The sequence below is a fragment of the Saccopteryx bilineata genome, chromosome 7, assembly GCF_036850765.1.
Source record: "Saccopteryx bilineata isolate mSacBil1 chromosome 7, mSacBil1_pri_phased_curated, whole genome shotgun sequence".
NCBI classification, from domain to species: Eukaryota; Metazoa; Chordata; class Mammalia; order Chiroptera; family Emballonuridae; genus Saccopteryx; species Saccopteryx bilineata.
The window spans coordinates 84,431,884-84,452,472 of NC_089496.1; the positions used below are offsets into that span (position 1 = coordinate 84,431,884).

The 20,589-nt window shown below is 39.4% G+C and overlaps 1 protein-coding gene across 15 annotated transcripts in view; it reads left to right on the forward strand.

The window, feature by feature from the left end:
* Positions 1–20,589, forward strand: part of LCOR (ligand dependent nuclear receptor corepressor) — a 144,356-nt gene that overhangs the window by 57,409 nt on the left and 66,358 nt on the right. For 10 of the 15 annotated variants that reach the window (XM_066238730.1, XM_066238727.1, XM_066238732.1 and 7 more), the window contains 2 exons: positions 14,533–14,598; positions 14,922–15,001. The exons of 1 other annotated variant lie outside the window; for it this stretch is intronic. In XM_066238730.1, coding sequence (XP_066094827.1) covers positions 14,533–14,598; positions 14,922–15,001 — 146 coding nt within the window. Of the gene's footprint in view, positions 1–7,713; positions 7,789–14,532; positions 14,599–14,921; positions 15,002–20,589 lie in introns of those variants that run through there. 4 more of the 15 variants (XM_066238734.1, XM_066238728.1, XM_066238739.1 and 1 more) reach the window with 2 other exon arrangements.

Below are 20,589 nucleotides of genomic sequence, written 5' to 3' on the forward strand. Positions count from 1 at the left end.
TGTGACAGAATATAGTGGCAGGGGAGACTGAAAACGTAGTTTGGAATTACATAAACTCTCAGTAATCTTGCATGTTATCCAGGAATTTGAAGTCTTCATTATTGTCGGTGGAGAGCCATCAAAGGTTCTAAACCCTAGAAAATGTGGAATAAGTGTGGCAGCAGTGTGAAGGATGGATTCTGATGGAGGTAAAGGTATAGGGGGATGTTGAAATAGTAAAATGAGTTAAAAGGTGAGAAATATCAATAGGTAGTGTGCTGAATTGGAAAGAGCCTGGACGTTCAAACCATAGGCCTGATTTTAAACCTAGAGATCTGCCTCACTGTAGTTGCATGAAAAATTAGCTGCTTTGATTTTCAGTTTTTTTAAATGTACTAGGTAGTAATAATACTTGCTTTACAGTGTTCCTCTGAAGATTTTGTTATAGTGGGTATGAAGTACCTGATTATTTTAGTTTAACTTCTTAAAACAATCTACTGGCCCTGACCGTTTGGCTCAGTGGTAGAGGGTCGGCCCAGCGTGTGGATGTCCCGGGTTGGATTCCTGGTCAGGGCACACAGGAGAAGTGCCCATCTGCTTCTTCACCCCTACCCCTCTCATTTCTCTCTCTTTCCCCTCCTGCCAGGGCTTGATTAGAGCGTGTTGGCCCTGGGCACTGAGGATGGCTCCATGGCCTCCGCATCAGGTGCTATAATGGCTCTGGTTGCAATGGAGCAAGGGCCCCAGATGGGCAGAGCATCGCCCCCTAGTGGGCTTGCAGGATGGACCCTGGTTGGGGTACATGTGAGAGTCTGTCTCTGCCTCCTCTCCTCTCACTAAAAAAAAAAAACAGACAAACAAAAAAAACACATTTAACTCTATAGTTGTAAATAAAATATTTTATATATTTTCTTTACATTTGGCTTAACAAACAGAACCTTCGTAGACAGTTAAATCTAATAATTTGAATTTATAAGTGTACTTATTCTTAAATTGTTCAAGTATTCTTGCCTGACCAGGCAGTGGCGCAATGGATAGAGCATTGGACTGGGATGAGGAAGGACCCAGGTTCAAGACCCCGAGGTCGTCAGCTTGAACGCAGGCTCATCTGGTTTGAGCAAAAGCTCACCAGCTTGGACCCAAGGTCGCTGGCTCGAGCAAGGGGTTACTTGATCTGCTGAAGGCCCGCAGTCAAGGCACATATGAGAAAGCAATCAATGAACAACTAAGGTGTCACAACGAAAAACTGATGATTGATGCTTCTCATCTCTCTCCGTTCCTGTCTGTCTGTCCCTATCTATCCCTCTCTCTGACTCTCTCTCTCTGTCTCTGTAAAATAAATAAATAAATAAATAGTTCAGTATTCTTAATATAGTATGCAAACTTAATAAAACTTCAGCCTAAAATTATAAGTCTAAATCAGCTATTCAACTCTATATTTTAAATTAGAATATAAGGCTGACTCTCTAATAAACCAAATTTTTTGAAACATTGCAAATATTTCCCAAACATATATAGATTATTTTCCCAACAGACTTATTGGGAGAATTTCCATGTTATAATCCACATATTTATAGATGTTTGAACAGAGTTGTACTGACATCACTAAAATCTAATTTTATAATATTTTCATCACCTCAAAAAGAAATGTTTATTTGCAGTCATTCCCATTTCTACTCTAGGAAACCACTAATCTACTTTCTCTCTCTGGTCTTTTCTGGAAATTTCTAATAAATGGAATCATATAGTATATGGTCTTTCATTTCTGATCTTTTTCACTTAACATAATATTTTGAAGTTCATTTATTTCTTTTGTAGTAATGTTCCATTATGTAGATATACTACATTTTATTCTAGATTGCTTCTTAATACAAAATAATTAAAGCTTAGTTCTTTTAAATCATTCCTATACTTTATTCCTTTAGTTTATTTTTTTAAGGAAATAAGAACCCTGGCTGGGTAGCTTTGTTGGTTAGAGCATTGTCCCCATATCCCAAGGTTGCAGGTTTGATCCTCAGGGCACATGCAGGAATCAACCAATGAATGATTAATAAGTAGAACAACAGGTCACTATTTCTCTCTCTCTCTCCCTATCTCTCCTTTCCTCTCCCTCTTTCTCTAAAATCAATAAATTTTTAAAAAACGGAAAGTAAACTTAAGCTATCATAACTTAGAAAAAGAATAACAGAATAGGCCCTGGCTGGTTGGCTCAGCGGTAGAGCGTCAGCCTGGCGTGTGAGGGACCCGGGTTCGATTCCCGGCCAGGGCACATAGGAGAAGCGCCCATTTGCTTCTCCACCCCTACCCCCCTCCTTCCTCTCTGTCTCTCTCTTCCCCTCCCGCAGCCGAGGCTCCATTGGAGCAAAGATGACCCGGGCGCTGGGGATGGCTCCTTGGCCTCTGCCCCAGGCGCTAGAGTGGCTCTGGTCTCGGCAGAGCGACGCCCCAGAGGGGCAGAGCATTGCCCCCTGGTGGGCAGAGCTTCGCCCCTGGTGGGCGTGCCGGGTAGATCCCGGTCGGGCGCATGCGGGAGTCTGTCTGTCTCTCCCCGTTTCCAGCTTCAGGGAAAAAAAAAAAAAATGAATAACAGAATAAATCCAAACAAAATACAAAGATAATGAAAATTAGAGTGGCAATTAATGAACCAGAAAACAAAGTTATGATTGAGAAGATCATAAAAAGGTCAAAAGTGAATTTTTTGGGGAAAAATAAAATTTAAGAAAACAAATCAAGTAAGATTGATCAAGGGATAAAAAAATAGATAATACTACCAAAATGAAGACTATTAACTACAAGTAAAGATGAGATTTAAAAGGTAAAGAATTTAGATAAAGGTTTGACTTTGGATGGTTAGTTTGGATATGAAAAGATACAGCCTGACCGGTGGTGGCGCAATGGATAAAGCATCAACCTGGAACACTGAGGTCACTGGTTCAAAACCCTGGGCTTGCCTGATCAAGGCACATATGGGAGTTGATGCTTCCTGCTTCTCTCCCCTTTCTCTCTCTCTCCTCTGTAAAATAAATATATTTTTTTAATTAAAAAAAAAGGAAGATACAACAGCATTATTTACAATAGCCAGAAAGTGGAAGCAGCCCAAGTGTCTTATCATGAATGCATGGATAAACAGAATGTGATGTATGCTTTCATGGAGTATTATTCAGCCTTAAAAAAGAAGGATATCACATGCTCTACCAGGGGTCCCCAAACTTTTTACATGGGGCCAGTTCACTGTCCCTCAGACCATTGGAGGGCCGGACTATAAAAAACTATGAACAAATTCCTATGCACACTGCACATATCTTATTTTAAAGTAAAAAAACAAAACGGAAACAAATATTTAAAGTAAAGAACAAGTAAATTTAAATCAACAAACTGACCAGTATTTCAGTGGGAACTAGGGGCCTGCTTTTGTCTAATGAGATGGTCAATGTCTGGTTCCATATTTGTCATTGCTAGCCGTAACAAGTGATATGACGGGCTTCCGGAGCTGTGACACGTGCATCCTGTGTCCTGTGCTCCTCTCACCACCAATGAAAGAGGTGCCCCTTCCAGAAGTGCGGCGGGGGCCAGATAAATGGCGTTGGGGCTGTAGTTTGGGGACCCCTATGCTATACCATTGATAAACCTTGAGCACATCATGCTAAGTGAAATAATCCAGTCACAAAATGACAAATACTGTATGATTCTACTTAAGATGTACTTAGAGCAGTCACATCCATAGAGACAAAAAAGTAGAATACGGTGTTTGGCAGGGCTGGGTGGGGGAGAATAGAGAATTGTTGTCTAATGGTTATACAGTTCCAGTTTTGCAAGATGAAAAAAGTTCTGGAGCTGGATAGTATGATGTAAATAGCATTTTTAAAGGTACTCTTAAAATGGTATATTTTATTATGTATATTTTACCACAATTTTAAAAAGGTAAGGAAAAGTACTATCAACAACCATATACCAATAGATTTGAAATTTAAAAATAATAACATGCCAAAAACCAACTCAGTAAGGAATAAAAAAGTTTGAGTTCTATAAATAGTAAATAAATTTAAGTTAAAACTCTTCTCTCAAAGAAAATAACCCTAAATGGGGTATTCATCCCACTTTTAAAGAAGAGAGCTTCTCAATTTTCTGTCACCTCTTCCAGAAAATAGAAAAAGAGGGAATACATCACATCTTTTTCTAGGAGGTCAGATGCCAAATCCAAACAGAAATGTTATATTTTAAAAAAAGATTATAGGTCCATTCCACTCATGAAATAGATTATTACCCCTTTAGTAAAAGAAAAATTATCATTTTGTTTTATGCTTTTATCTTTGAATTTTTCTTTGATAGTGTTACTGACACCTAATTTATTGTTCTTTTTTTCTTTCATTTTCTACATGATCTCATATATTTGCCTGCTTCTACAATTTCAATATATCTGTGTCACTTCTATAAACTGTATTTTGTTTTGCCCTGACAGTTTTTTTTTTCACTTAGTTAATTCAGTCAGTTAATATGTAATTATTTGGTATTTCTGATATTTTTTGTGTGTGTCCTATTTAGTATACTTACATCTTGTTTAGTTTTTAAATTTTATTTACTTTACATAGTTGACCTTTTTTACTGTTATGTCCTCTGGTGATTTAGAAACTCTGCAGCTTTCCATATATATATATTTTTAAATTTTATTCTGCGAAGGGAGGGGAGGGGGCTCTCAAAGGGAAGAGACCCGAGCAAAAGAGTTCCGCAGAGGGACCAGAGAGGGGTCTTGAGAGAGGGGTGCTTCTGGGGGTCAGGCAAAAGGGGAAGAGAGTTGGGGTCGGGTGAAGGAGGAAAGATTTGGAGTGGAGGTTTTAGGTGAGGTTTCTCTGGCCAAAAAAAGGGCCTGCATGGTAGAACAGGCGGCACAGAGTTTAGGACAAGAGCGCGAATAACTAGAAGCCCTGAATGTAAGGGATCTCCAACCATTTCCCAGTTCTTTTGGTGATAGTTAAATTTGGTAAGGGTGTTAAAACCAAAAGTCCCTCCAGGAGGCTAATTCAGTGGGTTCTGTGGCCTGGCCACAGTGGAGAAGAACAGTTTTTTCTTCTTTAGGGAGGGAGAGATTTTGGATAAGGCAATTCCAGGAGTGTGTTTTGGATTAGGTTTAGATTCCTGTGCCCCACGGCCGCCCTCACTTCTTGGAGTGATCAGAAATGAGAATTGGCATCCCACAACTCAATCTCTGGCCACCGGACGGTTAAGTAAAGTGGATGTGCTCGGTTAAGTAAAGTGGATGTGCTCGGCACGTCTCCATGGGTACACATGCACCCTGAATGGAACGGAAAGAGGTCCCTGATGCAGCTGTGGTTTCAGACAGGGAGTCTCGGCAGAAAGAACTGAGGGGAGTTTGGAGGCAGGGGACTTACCGCACCGTGCGTGCGCCAAAGTGGGTGGAAGGTTGGAAGTCCTGGTTCTTTCTCGGAAGGGAATGGGAGAGGAGCGATCCTTGCAGACTTCAACTCCTCCCGGATTTTCGGCACCAAAATGTAAGGTATTTTTCCCCGCTGAGAAGGAAGGAAGGGGCCGTAGCCACGAAGTGTGGAATAACAAAAGGCTTTATTGAGTACAGGGTGATTTCCACCTGACAAGGTTCCCTGGTCCCAGGGACATGGAGGCCAGGGAAGTCTCTTTCTATATACATTTTAAGTAAATTTATTTTAAGCCTACATTTTCTTAACAACATTAAAAATTAATGAGTATTACAGATTGTTCTCTCACCCCACAAACACATTTGACCTTAATTTAACATTTTACTTAAGCTTATTTTACTCTTCTTCACCTAAGGTTTTGGTGTAATAATTTAGGATGTTATTCTTGAATCATTACTTTTTTAAAAATTATTTTGTGTTCATCTATTTAAAGAATTCTTATCTGTTATATTAAACTGAATCTCAATATTAGCAATAACTATACTTCACTAATAGTTTTATTGGTATATTGCTTACCATTCTGTGTGTGTGTGTGTGTGTGTAGTATTTTCCCCTTGGTGGGGGGTGTCTTTGTTCTGATTCACTTTTTATTTAACTGAACAACTTTAACTTACCCCAAAGCATATCCAGTAATTTCTTTTACCCAAGTCTGTGAGTAATAGATGGGCTATAAAAAGTTGTTTTTTCTAACCCTCAGAATTTTATAAACATAGTTCCATTGGCTTTGGCATTATTTTTAATGATGAAATAAATGACTTTTAGTATAAATTTCTTTTCTCTTATTTTAAGTAAAAATTCCCCTTATCTTGAGCTTTTAAACTTTTATTCTTGAAATTCAGTTATTTTACCACGAGAGTTCTACATGTATGTGCTTTTCCCTCTGAGTATTCTGTCCCAGTACTTCTTAGAGCCCAGTAGATAATAAAGACTCAAAACAGTATTCATGCCCTGGCCGGTTGACTCAGTAGTAGAGCGTGGGCCTGGCATGCAGGAGTCCCGGCTTCAATTCCCAGCCAGGGCACACAGGAGAAGCGCCCATCTGCTTCTCCACCCCTCCCCCTCTCCTTCCTCTCTGTCTCTCTCTTCCCCTCCCGCAGCCAGGGCTCCATTGGAGCAAGGTTGGCCCGGGCGCTGGGGATGGCTCTATGGCCTCTGCTTCAGGCGCTAGACTGGCTCTGGTTGCAACAGAGCGGTGCCCCAGATGGGCAGAGCATCGCACCCTGGTGGGCATGCCAGGTGGATCCCTGTCGGGCACATGCAGGAGTCTGTCTGACTGCCTCCCCGTTTCCAACTTAAAAAGAAAAGACAAAAAAACAGTATTCAACATTTAGGAAGTTCTACTATTTTTCCTCTCCACCTATTTTTAAAAAAATTAAATTTCTTTTATTGATATTCTTTGCCTTGTTTTGGAAGTCCTATTTTATTGATATTGAATGTCATGGCTACTTCCTCATCTCTAATCTTTTTCTTATGTTTCCTGTGTCTTCAGATTCATCATAAATTATGAAGACATTTCTTAAGTTTGTCTTCTAAATCACTAATTAGTTGTATATTTTTCTATTCAGTACCTCTATTTGGTTATTTTGGCAGTTTTTTCTCAACTCCCTCCCTCCAATTTTTTTTCCTCTTTTTCAGAGCATCTTGCTCTTTTTTTTCTTTTCTTTATGTTTCTTTTATTGATTCTAGAGAGAGGAAAGGAAGGAGACAGACACAGGAACATTGATCTGTTCCTGTATTTGCCCTGACTAGGGATGGAACCAGCAGCCCCTTAGCTTTGGGATGATACTCTAACCAACTGACCTCTCCAACTGCAGCTTGCTCTTTTTTGAAAAATGCTATTCTTCCCTGGTCTCAGTAGAAATACTATTTATAACTTTTTTTAAGTTCTAGTATTTTTTCTTTAATTCCATTTCAATTTAGGCCATTATTTAAAATTAAATTATTGTTTCTCTTTAGTATGTCCAGTCAGGATTTTTTCATCAGTTCTTGGACTGAGTTATTCTGAGGGTGGTAAGTTGGCCAGCAAATGGGCTCCTCAAAGTGCATAGGCCAGGAGCAGATGCTCAGAGAGGAAGAGCTCTTACTGAATGGAACTGTCCAGTAGTGGGGTGAATTGCCTAAAGTAATGAGAAGAGGAGCCTGGGTTTTGTTCATTACCTATAGAAGTTCATCCAGATTTTTTTTAATTTTTTTAATTTTATTTATTGATTTTTTAGAGAGAGAGGAGTGAGAGAGAGAGAGAAGGGGGAGGAGCAGGAAGCATCAACTCCCATATGTGCCTTGACCAGGCAAGCCCAAGGTTTCGAACCGGGGATCTCAGTGTTCCAGGTCAACGCTTTATCCCACTGCGCCACCACAGGTCAGCCAGATTTCTTTAGTTGTATGACACACTGAGATAGCTGGAACATTAATGAAGAGTGATTGATTAATTGCCTTATACTATCTTGGATAGACTGTGAAAGATTATAAAATCTGGTGCTTTTTAATTCCATTTTGGGATTCACTTTGACTTCAGTGTAATGTTGGAAAGTAATACACCCTTGGAATTTTTTTTTTAATTTTTAAAAAATATTTTATTTATTGATTTTTAGAGAGAGGGAGGAGAGAGAGAGAGAGAGAGAGAGAAGGGGGAGGAGCAGGAAGCATCAACTCCCATATGTGCCTTGACCAGGCAAGCCCAAGGTTTCAAACTGGCAACCTCAGTGTTCCAGGTCGACGCTTTATCCCACTGCGCCACCACAGGTCAGGCTACACCCTTGGATTTTAAAAGCAAAGACCTCTAGATACTCTCAATGGCCTCTTTATCTATTAGGACATTAGATACCCTAATAAGCAAGCACCTTTGAACTGATATTTTATAAGATAATAATACTCTGATTGAAGACTGAGCTCTTTTATATCAAGCATCAACTTTTACAAGATAACCAAGAGACCTTGATATAAAAAATTGCTAATTTTCTGATTATGCTCCCAGTTTTTCTTCACCTCTTTGTCTCTCAAATTGCTCATCTCTGTGCTGGTTATCTCAGAGGGGAGGTTCCCAAGACCTAGTAACCATTTTTTTATTCCATAATACTTTATTTCAAAAGTATAGTCTGTATTCCTTAGTTAGCTCTGTATTTGGTATGTACCTATCCTGTTCCTTTTCATGATTGGCCTTTCCCCCTTTAGTTAGAAATGGGGAAGACATTCTGATTTAGATTGAAGAGGGAATTTTAATCCTCTGTTTTTTGTTTTTGAGATTGTTTTATTCATTCATTATAGAGAGGGGAGAGAGAGTGAGAAAGAGAGAGAGAGAGAGAGAGAGAGAGAAGGGGGGAGGAGCAGGAAGCATCAACTCCCATATGTGCCTTGACCAGGCAAGCCCAGGGTTTTGAACCGGCAACCTGTTTTTTGTTTTTGAGAGCTTTCTGATTAAATCAGAAGCTCAAGATTAGGCATGTAGAGCATTAGTATAAGAGAAACATGGTGGGAAACAGAAGATTTTCCCATCCTTTCTGGAGCATTAAATCTCCTTAATGAGAGAAGATGTAATGTATGAAAAGAAAAAATAAAAGTTTAGATAGCTTATAACAAATATTATTTTATGAACTACTTGGATAGACTGTTTTACACATGACAGAAAACATAATTCAGTTGAAATTTATTTAAAAGGGGGAAGTGATATGTGAATTCTGAGAAAACTGGAAACCAAAGTTCCATGAGGGCAGGCACCGTATGGTCTTGCCACTGCGTGCTCAGTGTCAGCACCTGGCCCTGATTGGAAGACAGGCTCTGAGTTAATGTACGTTGAGTAGTGAATATGTAGTTTTGAACAAATTGAAGAGTGCCTTGAAGAATATAATTCTGGGGGACAGAAGTGAGATGGAAAGGCTTGCGAAAATATTAGGAGACAGAAGGGAAGTGGTAACTGAATGCATTAGAACATCAACCTGACTGGAGCTGTGAAAATGAGTAGAAAGATTCTGTGAAATAAGACTGCTTGCTAACAGTTTGGTTGGGGTTAAATTATAAGCCGCTTTGATCGATGGCTTTAGGAATTTCGGATTTGTTTTTTAAACAGAATTTTTCTGAACAGATGGTAGTATTATATAAGGCAATGTTTTAGGAATACAGTCTGAAGACAGTGCAGGTTGCAGCGAGAAAAGAGTGGAAACCAGCTTTGAAAACAGTTGTAATGTTAGTTAGATGGGAATTCTTGGAAAGGGGTCATGTCCAGTAAAATTACCAATATTTCTTTATATGTAATAATGTTACATAAAGGTGCTTCTTAAGCTGTAGTGATTGAACATAATGACATCATTGTCTTTTTCAGTATTTATTTAATTTTCCATGGCATTTTGTTATTGATCTTCATAGTTTTTCTATGAGATCATGGTATAAATTTTGAATACATTTGTTCTTCCCTATTTGCCTTTTGTTAATGTCAAGCACATGAGACATTCTTTGTTGCTATGAAACTGCTAAATTCAATATTTAATATTAATAAAACTGAGTGGCATTAAATTCAGTTAACAGAAGGTAGCAAAATAGGGCTTTACAGTGTCAAATCAATAACATTGGTGAGGTTTAATGAGTTGTTGCAGATATGAGCAAAAGAAGAGCAACTTGTTTACAGTTAGTATTTTGATCAAAATTAGTTGTGGTTAAATCTTTTACATTTATGACCAGATTTTTTTTTGGTTTCATTTTGCTCTTTCCCTTTCATTGCTTTTTGATCTGTGATTTGGTTACTATTACTGTCTGTGTGTTATTGATAAAGTTTTTATTATTTCAGGTTCTGTTCTCCTTTATAATTTTTAAAATTTTGTTTTTCAAAGCTTTTATTTGTTTTTGTCTATTTCTCAGTAGTATTTCTGAGTATTTACATTTTTCATTTTCAAGAGCTTGTACATATAGCATGCAAGTTTGTAATTTATTATTTCTTATAAACCCAGGTGAAAGCATATTTGATTTGCTCTTCAGGATAAGAACCACCTGTAATCTCCTTTAGCTATTTGCAGTATGTACTTGGGTACTTTCATGATAATTGCAGTATTTGTAAAGTCAATTCCTTTTTGACAATAGAAGGACTTTAGATTTGGAGGCAGCCTGTGGGATTTTTTTAAAGGCTAGTGTTGAGAATATCTAGATTTCAGAGGTAGACAATATTTAGCAATTCTCTTACCTACCCCACCTCCCCACCCTCAAAACCCCTAACGCAACCCTTTCTCCTTTCTTCCTATGAAACAAGAACATTAGCAAGAGTTATTAGCAAGTGTGGGGGAGAAAGGCCAGTGTAATTTAGTAGAAGATGTTTTAATTTTATAGTAGGCAAATACTAAGCAGGCATAGCTGCTTCCCTTTTTCTTTTTTTTTCTTTCTTTCTTGTGACAGAGACAGAGAGGTACAGATAAGGACAGACAGACAAGAAGGGAGAGAGATGAGAAGCATCAATTCTTTGTTGCGGCACCTTTGTTCATTAATTGCTTTCTCATATGTGCCTTGACTGGGGGGCTCCAGCAAAGCAAGTGACCCCTTGCTTAAGCCAGTGACCTTGGGCTCAAGCCAGCGACCTTTGGGCTCACACCAGCGACCATGAGGTCATGTCTAGAATCCCACGCCCAAGCCAGCAACCCTGCGCTCATTCTGGTGACCTGGGGTTTCAAACCTGGGTCCTCTGCATCCCATTCTGACGCTCTGTACACTGCACCACTGCCTGGTTAGGCCCCCGTTTTCTTAAATGAGTCATTTGATCTTGCTAATGTTCTCATAATAATTTTGATGGGAAGAACTAAGGAGAATTAAAAACAGTTGCTCCTTAATAATAAGTGGAAAATATTGTGTCTAGAAAATAGTGTAGAAAAATAAACTCTCTAACTACAGTATAGATAATACAAATTCTAGTGATTATTCTATTGAAAATATGGCTTAGCCTGACCTGTGGTCACCCAGTGGATAAAAAACATTGACCTGGAATGCTGAGGTCGCTGATTTGAAACCTTGAGCTTGTCGGTCAAGGCACGTACAGGAGAAGAGTTGATGCTTCCCACTTCTCACCTCTGCCCCTTTCTCTCTCTAAAAACTCAATAAAGAAAATATTTAAAAAAAAAGAAACTTATGGCTTAATAATGACAATGAAATCCCTAAAATTATGTTATTCTTAAAATCAGATGAAATACTGTTTCCAGGGACCATCTTATCTGACCCCTTACCTTCCAAACCTTTTATGGTGATTGAATTTGCAGTAAGGAAATGCTGCCTGCATGTACCTCATGTATCCACTTGGTTATGGTATTTTATTTAAAAATTTCTTAAAATTAATTTTGAGAAAGAGAGAGAGGAAACATTGATTTGTTGTTCCGTATGTATTCATTGGTTGTTGTGTGGGCCCTGACCAGGGATCAAACCCACAGCCTAGGCATGTCAAGATGACACTAACCAGCTGAGCTACTCAGCCAGGTCTTTATAGTATTTTAAATGCATGTTTCATTCTCTTTTGAACATAAGAGCACTTTTTAACAATTAAAAATTATAAATGCTTGGGTGAGTAGATTATGTGACAAAATACATAGTGCCCCTAACTACTAGGAATTCAGTAACACTTTATATATATATATATTTTTTTAATTAAAATGCTGTGTTCATGAGTCTCAGTTTTATATCCCACCTATGTGGGATATGTTTTTTTGTTTGTTTCTTAGCAAGAGAGAGAGACAGACAGACAGGAAGGGAGAGAGATAAGAAACATTTACTCATAGTTGTGGCACCTTAGATGTTCATTGATTGCTTTCTCATATGTGCCTTGGCCAGGGGAGGGAGGGCTCCAGCTGAGCCAGTGACCCTTGCTCAAGCCAGCGACCATGGGGTTATGCCTATGATCCCACACTCAAGCTGACTACCCGCATTCTAGCTGGTAAGCCTACGCTCAAGCCAGTAGCCTCTGGGTTTCAAAACTGGGTTCTCAGCATCCCAGGCTGATGCTGTATCCACTGCACCACTGCCTGGTCAGGCATGGGATGTTTGTCCCTCTTTCCTTCCCTGTCCCCTACTCCACTCTCCCTGGGTAACCACTTCATTTTTATGTGTCCATGAGTTTTAGTTTTATATCCTACCGATATTTTTTCTTAATTATAATAATGTTTATATGCATTTGAAAAGTTTTATGTATGTTGAATACAGAAGACTTACTAATTCTTTCTGGAGGTCATGCTTAAACTACATATGGATTCATGTACCCCTTGTCACCATTTGAGCTTCCAATGGGGTACATGACACATAGTTGGGGAACCACTGCTCTAATCTATTATTTGTCATGTTGAATAAAGCTGATTTATTTCCTTTTTTCCCTCCTTATCTTCTTAATAACCCATAGAGAAAACAAGATGGCAAAGATATATATTATCTTTGAGACAGGAAGGGAGAGAGATGGGAAGAATCAACTTGTAGTTGCAGCACTTTTAGTTGTTCATTGATTGACTCTCATACATGCCTTAACCAGGGGGCTCCATCTGAGTCAGTGATCTCTTGCTCAAGGTGACCTTGGGCTCTAGTGAGCAACCATGGGGTCATGTTTATGATCCCACGCTGAAGCTGGGAAACCCGTGCTCAAGCAGTGAACCTTGGGGTTTTGAACCTGAGACTTCAGTGTGCCAGGTCAATGTTCTATCCACTGTGCCACCGCTGGTCAGGTAGCAAAGATATTTTTTGTTTTTCATTGTGTTGATCAGCAATTTTTTTTTTTTCTGTGAGAGAGCAAGAGAGAGACAGGAAGGGAGATGAGAAGCATTAGTTCTTCATTGCATCGTCTTAGTTGTTCATTGATTATTTTCTATTATGTACCTTGACTAGGGTGTTCTGGCAGAGTGAGTGACCCCTTGCTCAGGACAGCAACCTTGGACTCAAGCTAGTGACCTTTGGGCCAAGCCAGGCACCATGGAATCATGTCTATGATTTCACACTCAAGCTGGTGAGCCTGCACTTAAGCAGTGACCTTGGGGTTTCGAACCTGGGTCCTCACCATCCCAGGCTGACATTCTGTCCACTGCGCCACCGCCTTGTCAGGCTGATCAGCAGTATTTGATGAAATGAATCAAAAACTATTTTTGTTGTTTCATTTTCTACTTTATACTAGTACAAGATGATACAGGTACAGGTATATTTGATTTTTTTTCTCATTTTATTTGTGTGTATAATTAGTGAGTTATAACTTTATAAAGGAACCCGTAAGTAGTTAATTGTGGCAATGTAAAATAATCACAAAAGTCTTTTTCTGTTAAAATACTATATATTAGCTTTTTTTATAATGATAATATAGATATTCTTAGTCAGGATTTTTCTTCAAAAACTTATTAGCGAGGCCCTCGCCAGTTAGCTCAGTTGGTTAAGAGCATTATCCCGAAATCACAAGGTTGTGGATTCGATCTCAGGTCAGGGCACATGGGAAGTAACTAGTGAATGCACGACTGAATGGAACAACAAATGAATGCTTCCCTTTCCCATCCCCTCTCTCTTCCTTCCTTTCTCTGTCCCTTTAAAAAAAAAAATTTAGTCCTGGCCGGGTAGCTGTGTTGTTTGGAATGTCCTGCTAGAGCTCATAGGTTGCCAGTTTGATTCCCTCCATCAGGGCACGTACAGGAGCAGCTCAATGTTTCTCTCTTGCTCAAAGAAACAAAACAAAACTGTTAGTTTGAAAGTTATCTCAGTTGATATTTAGAAACATGCTATTTTGATTAATTCAGAATGTTGTGGAAATTTTGAAGCAGTTTGACTTTTATTAGGAAAGGTGCCTTTTAAAATGGAGTTTGAATGAGATATTGGGGGTTTTGTAAGATGGTAAGAGAACCTGTGAGTTTCCATTCCTTCATTGGTTATTTCTAGCATTGTCTGTTTTGTATTGTTCTTGAATGTGCTCTGAATTTGTATTGAATGTTAATGTTTGACAAAGATGCAAATACTACTTTTAGATTTGTCATTGACACTCCTTCCTTGGCATCTCATCAGTAGTAATGTGGGGATCCTTGAGAACTGGAAGAAAACACCATCATTATTTCATGTAACGGATTAATATTAAATTGCAGTAGGGAATATTGTAATCATGGATTTTTTTTTCCCATCTTTTCAGGGTTTGAAAGTATTCTTGAAGGGCTGTTTGGAGCTGCATTATTAAAAGATCTCAGTTTATTGAAAGGTATTAAAAATCCTTTTTTGGTATTTAAAAATCTTCCTGGTGACATATGATACCTTGGTGATTTAAGCTTCAGTCCTGTTCTTTTTATTCACAGTTTATATGGGTTAAAGCTGTATCCATGTAAGCATCTTTCTGTGTTTAGTTGATAATGTAAATATATGTATCAATAACTAGTGAGCAATTATTGTGTTAGGATTTTTAAGACAAATGGGAGCCTAGTACTCAGTAAGGATTTTCTGTTAAAATATTTTTGACATTTTCTTTTGTTTTCTGAAAAATCCTCATTTGTGACTATTAATTTGTTATTCCTACTATTTTTGCAGACTGTGAACCTGAAAGCATTTCTGATTGGACTTTTGATGAAAATTGTCTATTCTGTTGCTTGAGAAGAGATAAAGTAAAGGTAATCAAGAAACTCATGAAACTTGTCTAATACGGTATTTTCTAGTTTTTATTTTTTTAAAACGTGATTATTTTGTTGGTAAAGGAAGGCATGAGTTTGTGTTTATTTAGAAAGGATTTGATAGTAACTCAGTTTGCAGTTTAGTATTTCTAGTCTAAATTAGCCTATTGAGAAATATTTTAACATGCATTGCTTTTATTTATATACTTCACTTAACAGGATACTTAACTAGATATCAAACTGTTGTTTATTTTAAATATGAAATATAAGGTAATTCAAGTAATGGGAATCATTTGTACAAAAAGAATAGCAATATGGATCTGGATCAAGTAGTTACTAATTCACATAGATTTTATAGACTGTGGTTTATGCTTTTTTTTTTTTTTTTTTTTTGTATTTTTCTGAAGCTGGAAACGGGGAGGCAGTCAGACAGACCCCTGCATGCGCCTGACCGGGATCCATCTGGCATGCCCACCAGGAGGCGATGCTCTGCCCACCTGGGGTGTTGTTCTGTTGCAACCAGAGCCATCCTCAGTGCCCGGGCAAACTTTGCTCCAGTGGAGCCTTGGCTGCGGGAGGGGAAGAGAGAGACAGAGAGGGAGGAGAGGGGGAGGGGTGGAGAAGCAGATGGGCACTTCTCCTGTGTGCCCTGGCTGGGAATCGAACGGGAATCCTACACACCAGGCCGACGCTCTACCACTGAGCCAACCGGCCAGGGCCTGGTTTATGCTTTAGTACGAGATGTATTTTCATAATATTTGAGCATGAATGATATTTATATTTAGTTGCAGAAATTGGCTGTACCTTTGGGTTTGTGTTTTTTATTTTTTATTTTATTTTTTATCAAGTGAGAGGCAGAGAGGCAAACTCCCGCATGAGCCCCGACCGTGATCCACCTGGCAACCCCTGTCTGGGGCTGATGCTCTGCCAATTTGAGGCCACTGCTTTGTTGCTCAGCAACAGAGCTGTTTTAGCACCTGAGGTAAGGCCATAGAGCCATCCTCAGCGCCCAGGGCAGATTTGCTCATTTGAGTGGCTGCACCATGGTCGCAGGAAGGGCGGGGGAGGAGAGAGGGAGAGAGAGAGAGAGAGAAAAGAAAGAGAAGGGGGAAGGCTGGAGAAGCAGATGGTCGCTTCTCCTATGCGCCCTGACTGGGAATCGAACCCAGGACTTCCACTAGCCAGGGCTGGGTTTGTGTTTTAATTGCTTTGTGTTAAATAAAATAAGTAGAATTTTGCTTTAAAAACATTTCAGTTGGAAAAATTTATTAATAATGGTTTTCTATTTTATGTTTCTTTTCATGGTACTTCTATTCCCAGTTTTAAAGCTTTGGAAACATTTTTAATTCCTTTCTGTGCCTTGTATATATCATCTATCAGTTCACTCATACTGAATTTCATTTCCCCCTCCTTTTTTTTTTTTTTACTTTCATCACTAGTCCAGACCAGTGGTCCCCAACCCCTGGGCCGCTACCAGTCTGTGGCCCATTTGGTACCAGTCTGCAGAGAAAGAATAAATAACTTAAATTATTTCCGTCTTATTTATATTTAAGTCTGAACTATGTTTTATTTTTTAAAAACGACCAGATTCCCTCTGTTACATCCGTCTAAGACTCACTCTTGACGCTTGTCTCGGTCACGTGATACATTTATCCGTCCCACCCTAAAGGCTGGTCCGTGAAAATCTTTTCCGACATTAAACTGGTCCATGGCCCAAAAAAGGTTGGGGACCACTGGTCCAGACCTTTACATGATTTCTGAACTACTTAAATAACATGATTGGTCTCTTAGTTTTTTTCAGTCTGTTAAACACTGCTACAAGGTTAAACTTCTTGCTTGGACCCTCATACCTCAAATAGTATGGAAATGTTTCCCTATACTGAGTTTCCAGTGACTTTCATTGTCCTCTGGATTTACCAGCCTAACACTCAGTGACTTGATAACACTCCACAGTTCAGTTTATTTCTTTCTAAAGCTGTCCCACTAGTTTCCTATATAATTTTTTTTTTCAGCTAAACAGTCTGATCATTTGAATGATCATAGTACACAACATGCTTTTACTGTTTGGACTACAGCATTGCATACTCATATTTCTCAATAGCTTGAAATTCCTTTGTTCTTACTCTTAGCTTAAGCCCTCCCTTTCCTATAATGGTATACTTTTTGCTCATATTGCTGTTTCAACCCTTTATTCTGTTGTGGTAATTATTTATATTAGTTATTTGTCAGTTAACACTGCCTTATTTGTTCATCCTTTTCTACATGTGGATCTTGTATTGCTGACTACAATGTCAATCTCTGAAGCCTGTGACCCATGTTGTGCCCCTGCGTGTAGCCACTGTACCACTGTTTACCATTGTTGGCAAGTTGCATTAAAATCTGAAAGCAAGTTTAAGAACTTCTTAATGTTCTTTTTTTGTTGTTCTTTTTGTGTTCATTTTTTTCTTGGCTTACTACATGAAAAAGTTGTGACTATTCATGGTGGTCTGTTTTCATTGAGTTAATGAGAAAAGTGTTCTGAAATTTAATGTGGTTTGTAAAAGACCAAAACATTAAGCAACTGCTAATGAAGTTAAAGTTCATCATTTTAAACTTTGTGTATGTATATTTGCTTTTGTGTTGGCAGAATTGATTTGTTGTGACTATTTATTGAGCAAGTTATTGAATTTGTAGGAGTGACATCTTTTTTCAGGGTAAGATTGGACAGAAAGCCCTTTAATGTTCAATATAGTTGGGTACTATATTCTTGTAATACTATCGAGTTTTCCCTTCTATAGGAGGGTAAAATATTATATGAATATTTTTAAAAGAAAATACAGAAATAGCAAGGCATGGAATCATATAGCATTTAAAACTGTTTGTGGTTTCTACAATTTTTAGTTGGTTTTCTAGTTAGAAAGAATATTTCCATTTGACTACACATCTAGTTCTTGCAAGGCTGTTTTTCTTCATTAGACACTTCACTACCTGTACTTGGTGTTTATTTTTTTCATAGACAGCCATAACATGTATAATGAAAAATAGAAAAAGAAAGCCTCAAAAATGTAAATTGTCAAGTATTTATCTTTAGTTGTATTAGCATTAAAGTGTACTGTAGCTCTTTGCAGGCATTTGGAGAATCTCATCTGGGAAAGACTAGACTTCACTGGGGTTGAAGGCTTGCACTTTAAAACTGGGTTAGGAGTCCCAAAAAAGAAGGAAATAACTGAGCAGTATGGTAATAGCCAATAGGTGGCAGCAGAGCATGATGTTGGAATCTCAAGTTTGAGATCGGCATGGTGAGAAAGTCTAGATAATGTTTGAAAAAGTTGTTAGAAATGTTTGAAGCCTGACCTGTGGTGGCACAGTGGATAAAGCGTTGACCTGGAAATGCTGAGGTCGTCGGTTCGAAACCCTGGGCTTGCCTGGTCAAAGCACATATGGGAGTTGATGCTTCCAGCTCCTCCCCCCTTCTCTCTCTCTCTCTCTCTCTCCTCTCTCTCCCTCTCTGTCTGTCTCTCTTTCCTCTCTAAAAATGAATAAAAAAAATAGAAATGTTTGATATTTAGGAAAGGGGGAAGTTATGCATATTTTTTAGTTATTTGAACTGTCAGTGGATACTAAAGCTGTAAAAACTAATAAAATAAATATTTATATTTACTTCTTAAAATATGTAGGTGAAAAATATAAAGTAGTTTCTTTGGAAAATAGAACAGGGATTAGGAAAGTAGTTGTTGGCCCTGGCCGGTTGGCTCAGTGGTAGAGCGTCGGCCTGGCGTGCAGAAGTCCCGGGTTCGATTCCCAGCCAGGGCACACAGGAGAGGCGCCCATCTGCTTCTCCACTCCTCCCCCTCTTCTTCCTCTCTTTCTCTTCCCCTCCCGCAGCCGAGGCTCCATTGGAGCAAAAAGATGGCCCAGGTGCTGGGGATGGCTCCATGGCCTCTGCCCCAGGCACTAGAGTGGCTCTGGTCGCAACAGAGTGATGCCCCCGATGGGCAGAGCATCGCCCCCTGGTGGGCATGCCGGGTGGATCCTGGTCGGGCACATGCGGGAGTCTGTCTGACTGCCTCCCCATTTCCAGCTTCAGAAAAATACAAAAAAAAAAAAAAAAAAAGAAGAAAAGTAGTTGTTGATCTACAGCTCAAGATCCTACAACAGTTAGAAAATACCGTTGACCCTTGAACAACACAGGTTTGAGTTGCATAGGTCTACTTATAAGTTGTTTTGTTGTTGTCTGTTTTTTAGTTATTGCCTTTAGAGAAAGAGAAAGGGAGAAGGAGAAACATTGATTTGTTCCACTTATTTATTCATACATTTATTGGTTGATTCTTGTATGCACCCTGAATGGGGCGGGGAGGGAGGGAGTTTGTGAAACCAATCCCCTGCAGATACCAAGGAACAACTTAAGTTTTAAGGGAATAAAAACTTATACATGGATTTTTGACTGCCCCTAACCCCTGTGTTGTTCAAGGGTCAACTGTATAACTTGTAAGGGAAAGGCAACTAACAGTTTTTGAGCATCTACCATGTGCCAGTTACTTGTATTTGTTCCGATTTAGTTTTCACAATAACCCGATAAAGTTGGTTAAAGGCATCCCAGTTTTATAAAGAAGTTATGGGCTAGGTCACATAGCTGGGATTTGATTCATGGTTTTAGAATACATGCATTTTGATAACAAAGATAGGAACAGGAATATGGAGAGTGGAGAGGAAGAATTAAGTTGTTACTCATTTTGAAAGAGGGAGAGAATAAAAGTGTAAACCAGGAGTCGGGAACCTTTTTGGCTGAGAGAGCCATGAACGCCATATATTTTAAAATGTAATTCCGTGAGAGCCATACAACGACCCGTGTACGTTATGCATTATCCAATAAAAATTTGGTGTTGTCCCGAGGACAGCTGTGATTAGCTCCAGCCACCCGCAACGATGAATATGAGCAGTAGGAAATGAATGGATTGTAATACATGAGAATGTTTTATATTTTTAACTTTTTTTTTTTTCCATTTTTTCTGAAGCTGGAAACAGGGAGAGACAGTCAGACAGACTCCCGCATGCGCCCGACTGGGATCCACCCAGCACGCCCACCATGGGGCGACGCTCTGCCCACCAGGGGGCGATGCTTTGCCCATCCTGGGCGTCGCCATGTTGCGACCAGAGCCACTCTAGCGCCTGAGGTAGAGGCCACAGAGCCATCCCCAGCGCCCGGGCCATCTTTGCTCCAATGGAGCATTGGCTGCGGGAGGGGAAGAGAGAGACAGAGAGGAAAGCGCGGCAGAGGGGTGGAGAAGCAAATGGGCGCTTCTCCTGTGTGCCCTGGCCGGGAATCGAACCCGGGTCCTCTGCACGCTAGGCCGACGCTCTACCGCTGAGCCAGCCGGCCAGGGCAACATTATTTTTTTATTATTAAAGATTTGTCTGTAAGCCAGATGCAGCCATCAAAAGAGCCACATCTGGCTCGCGAGCCATAGGTTCCCAACCCCTGGTGTAAATGGACATGGGTATAATTTGAAATGGACACACTCAGTTGTGCTAGGAATCTCTTAGTAAATTTGTATCTTCTTGCCTGCCTGCTTGACTGGCTTGCTTGCTTGCTTCTTTTCTTTCCTTTT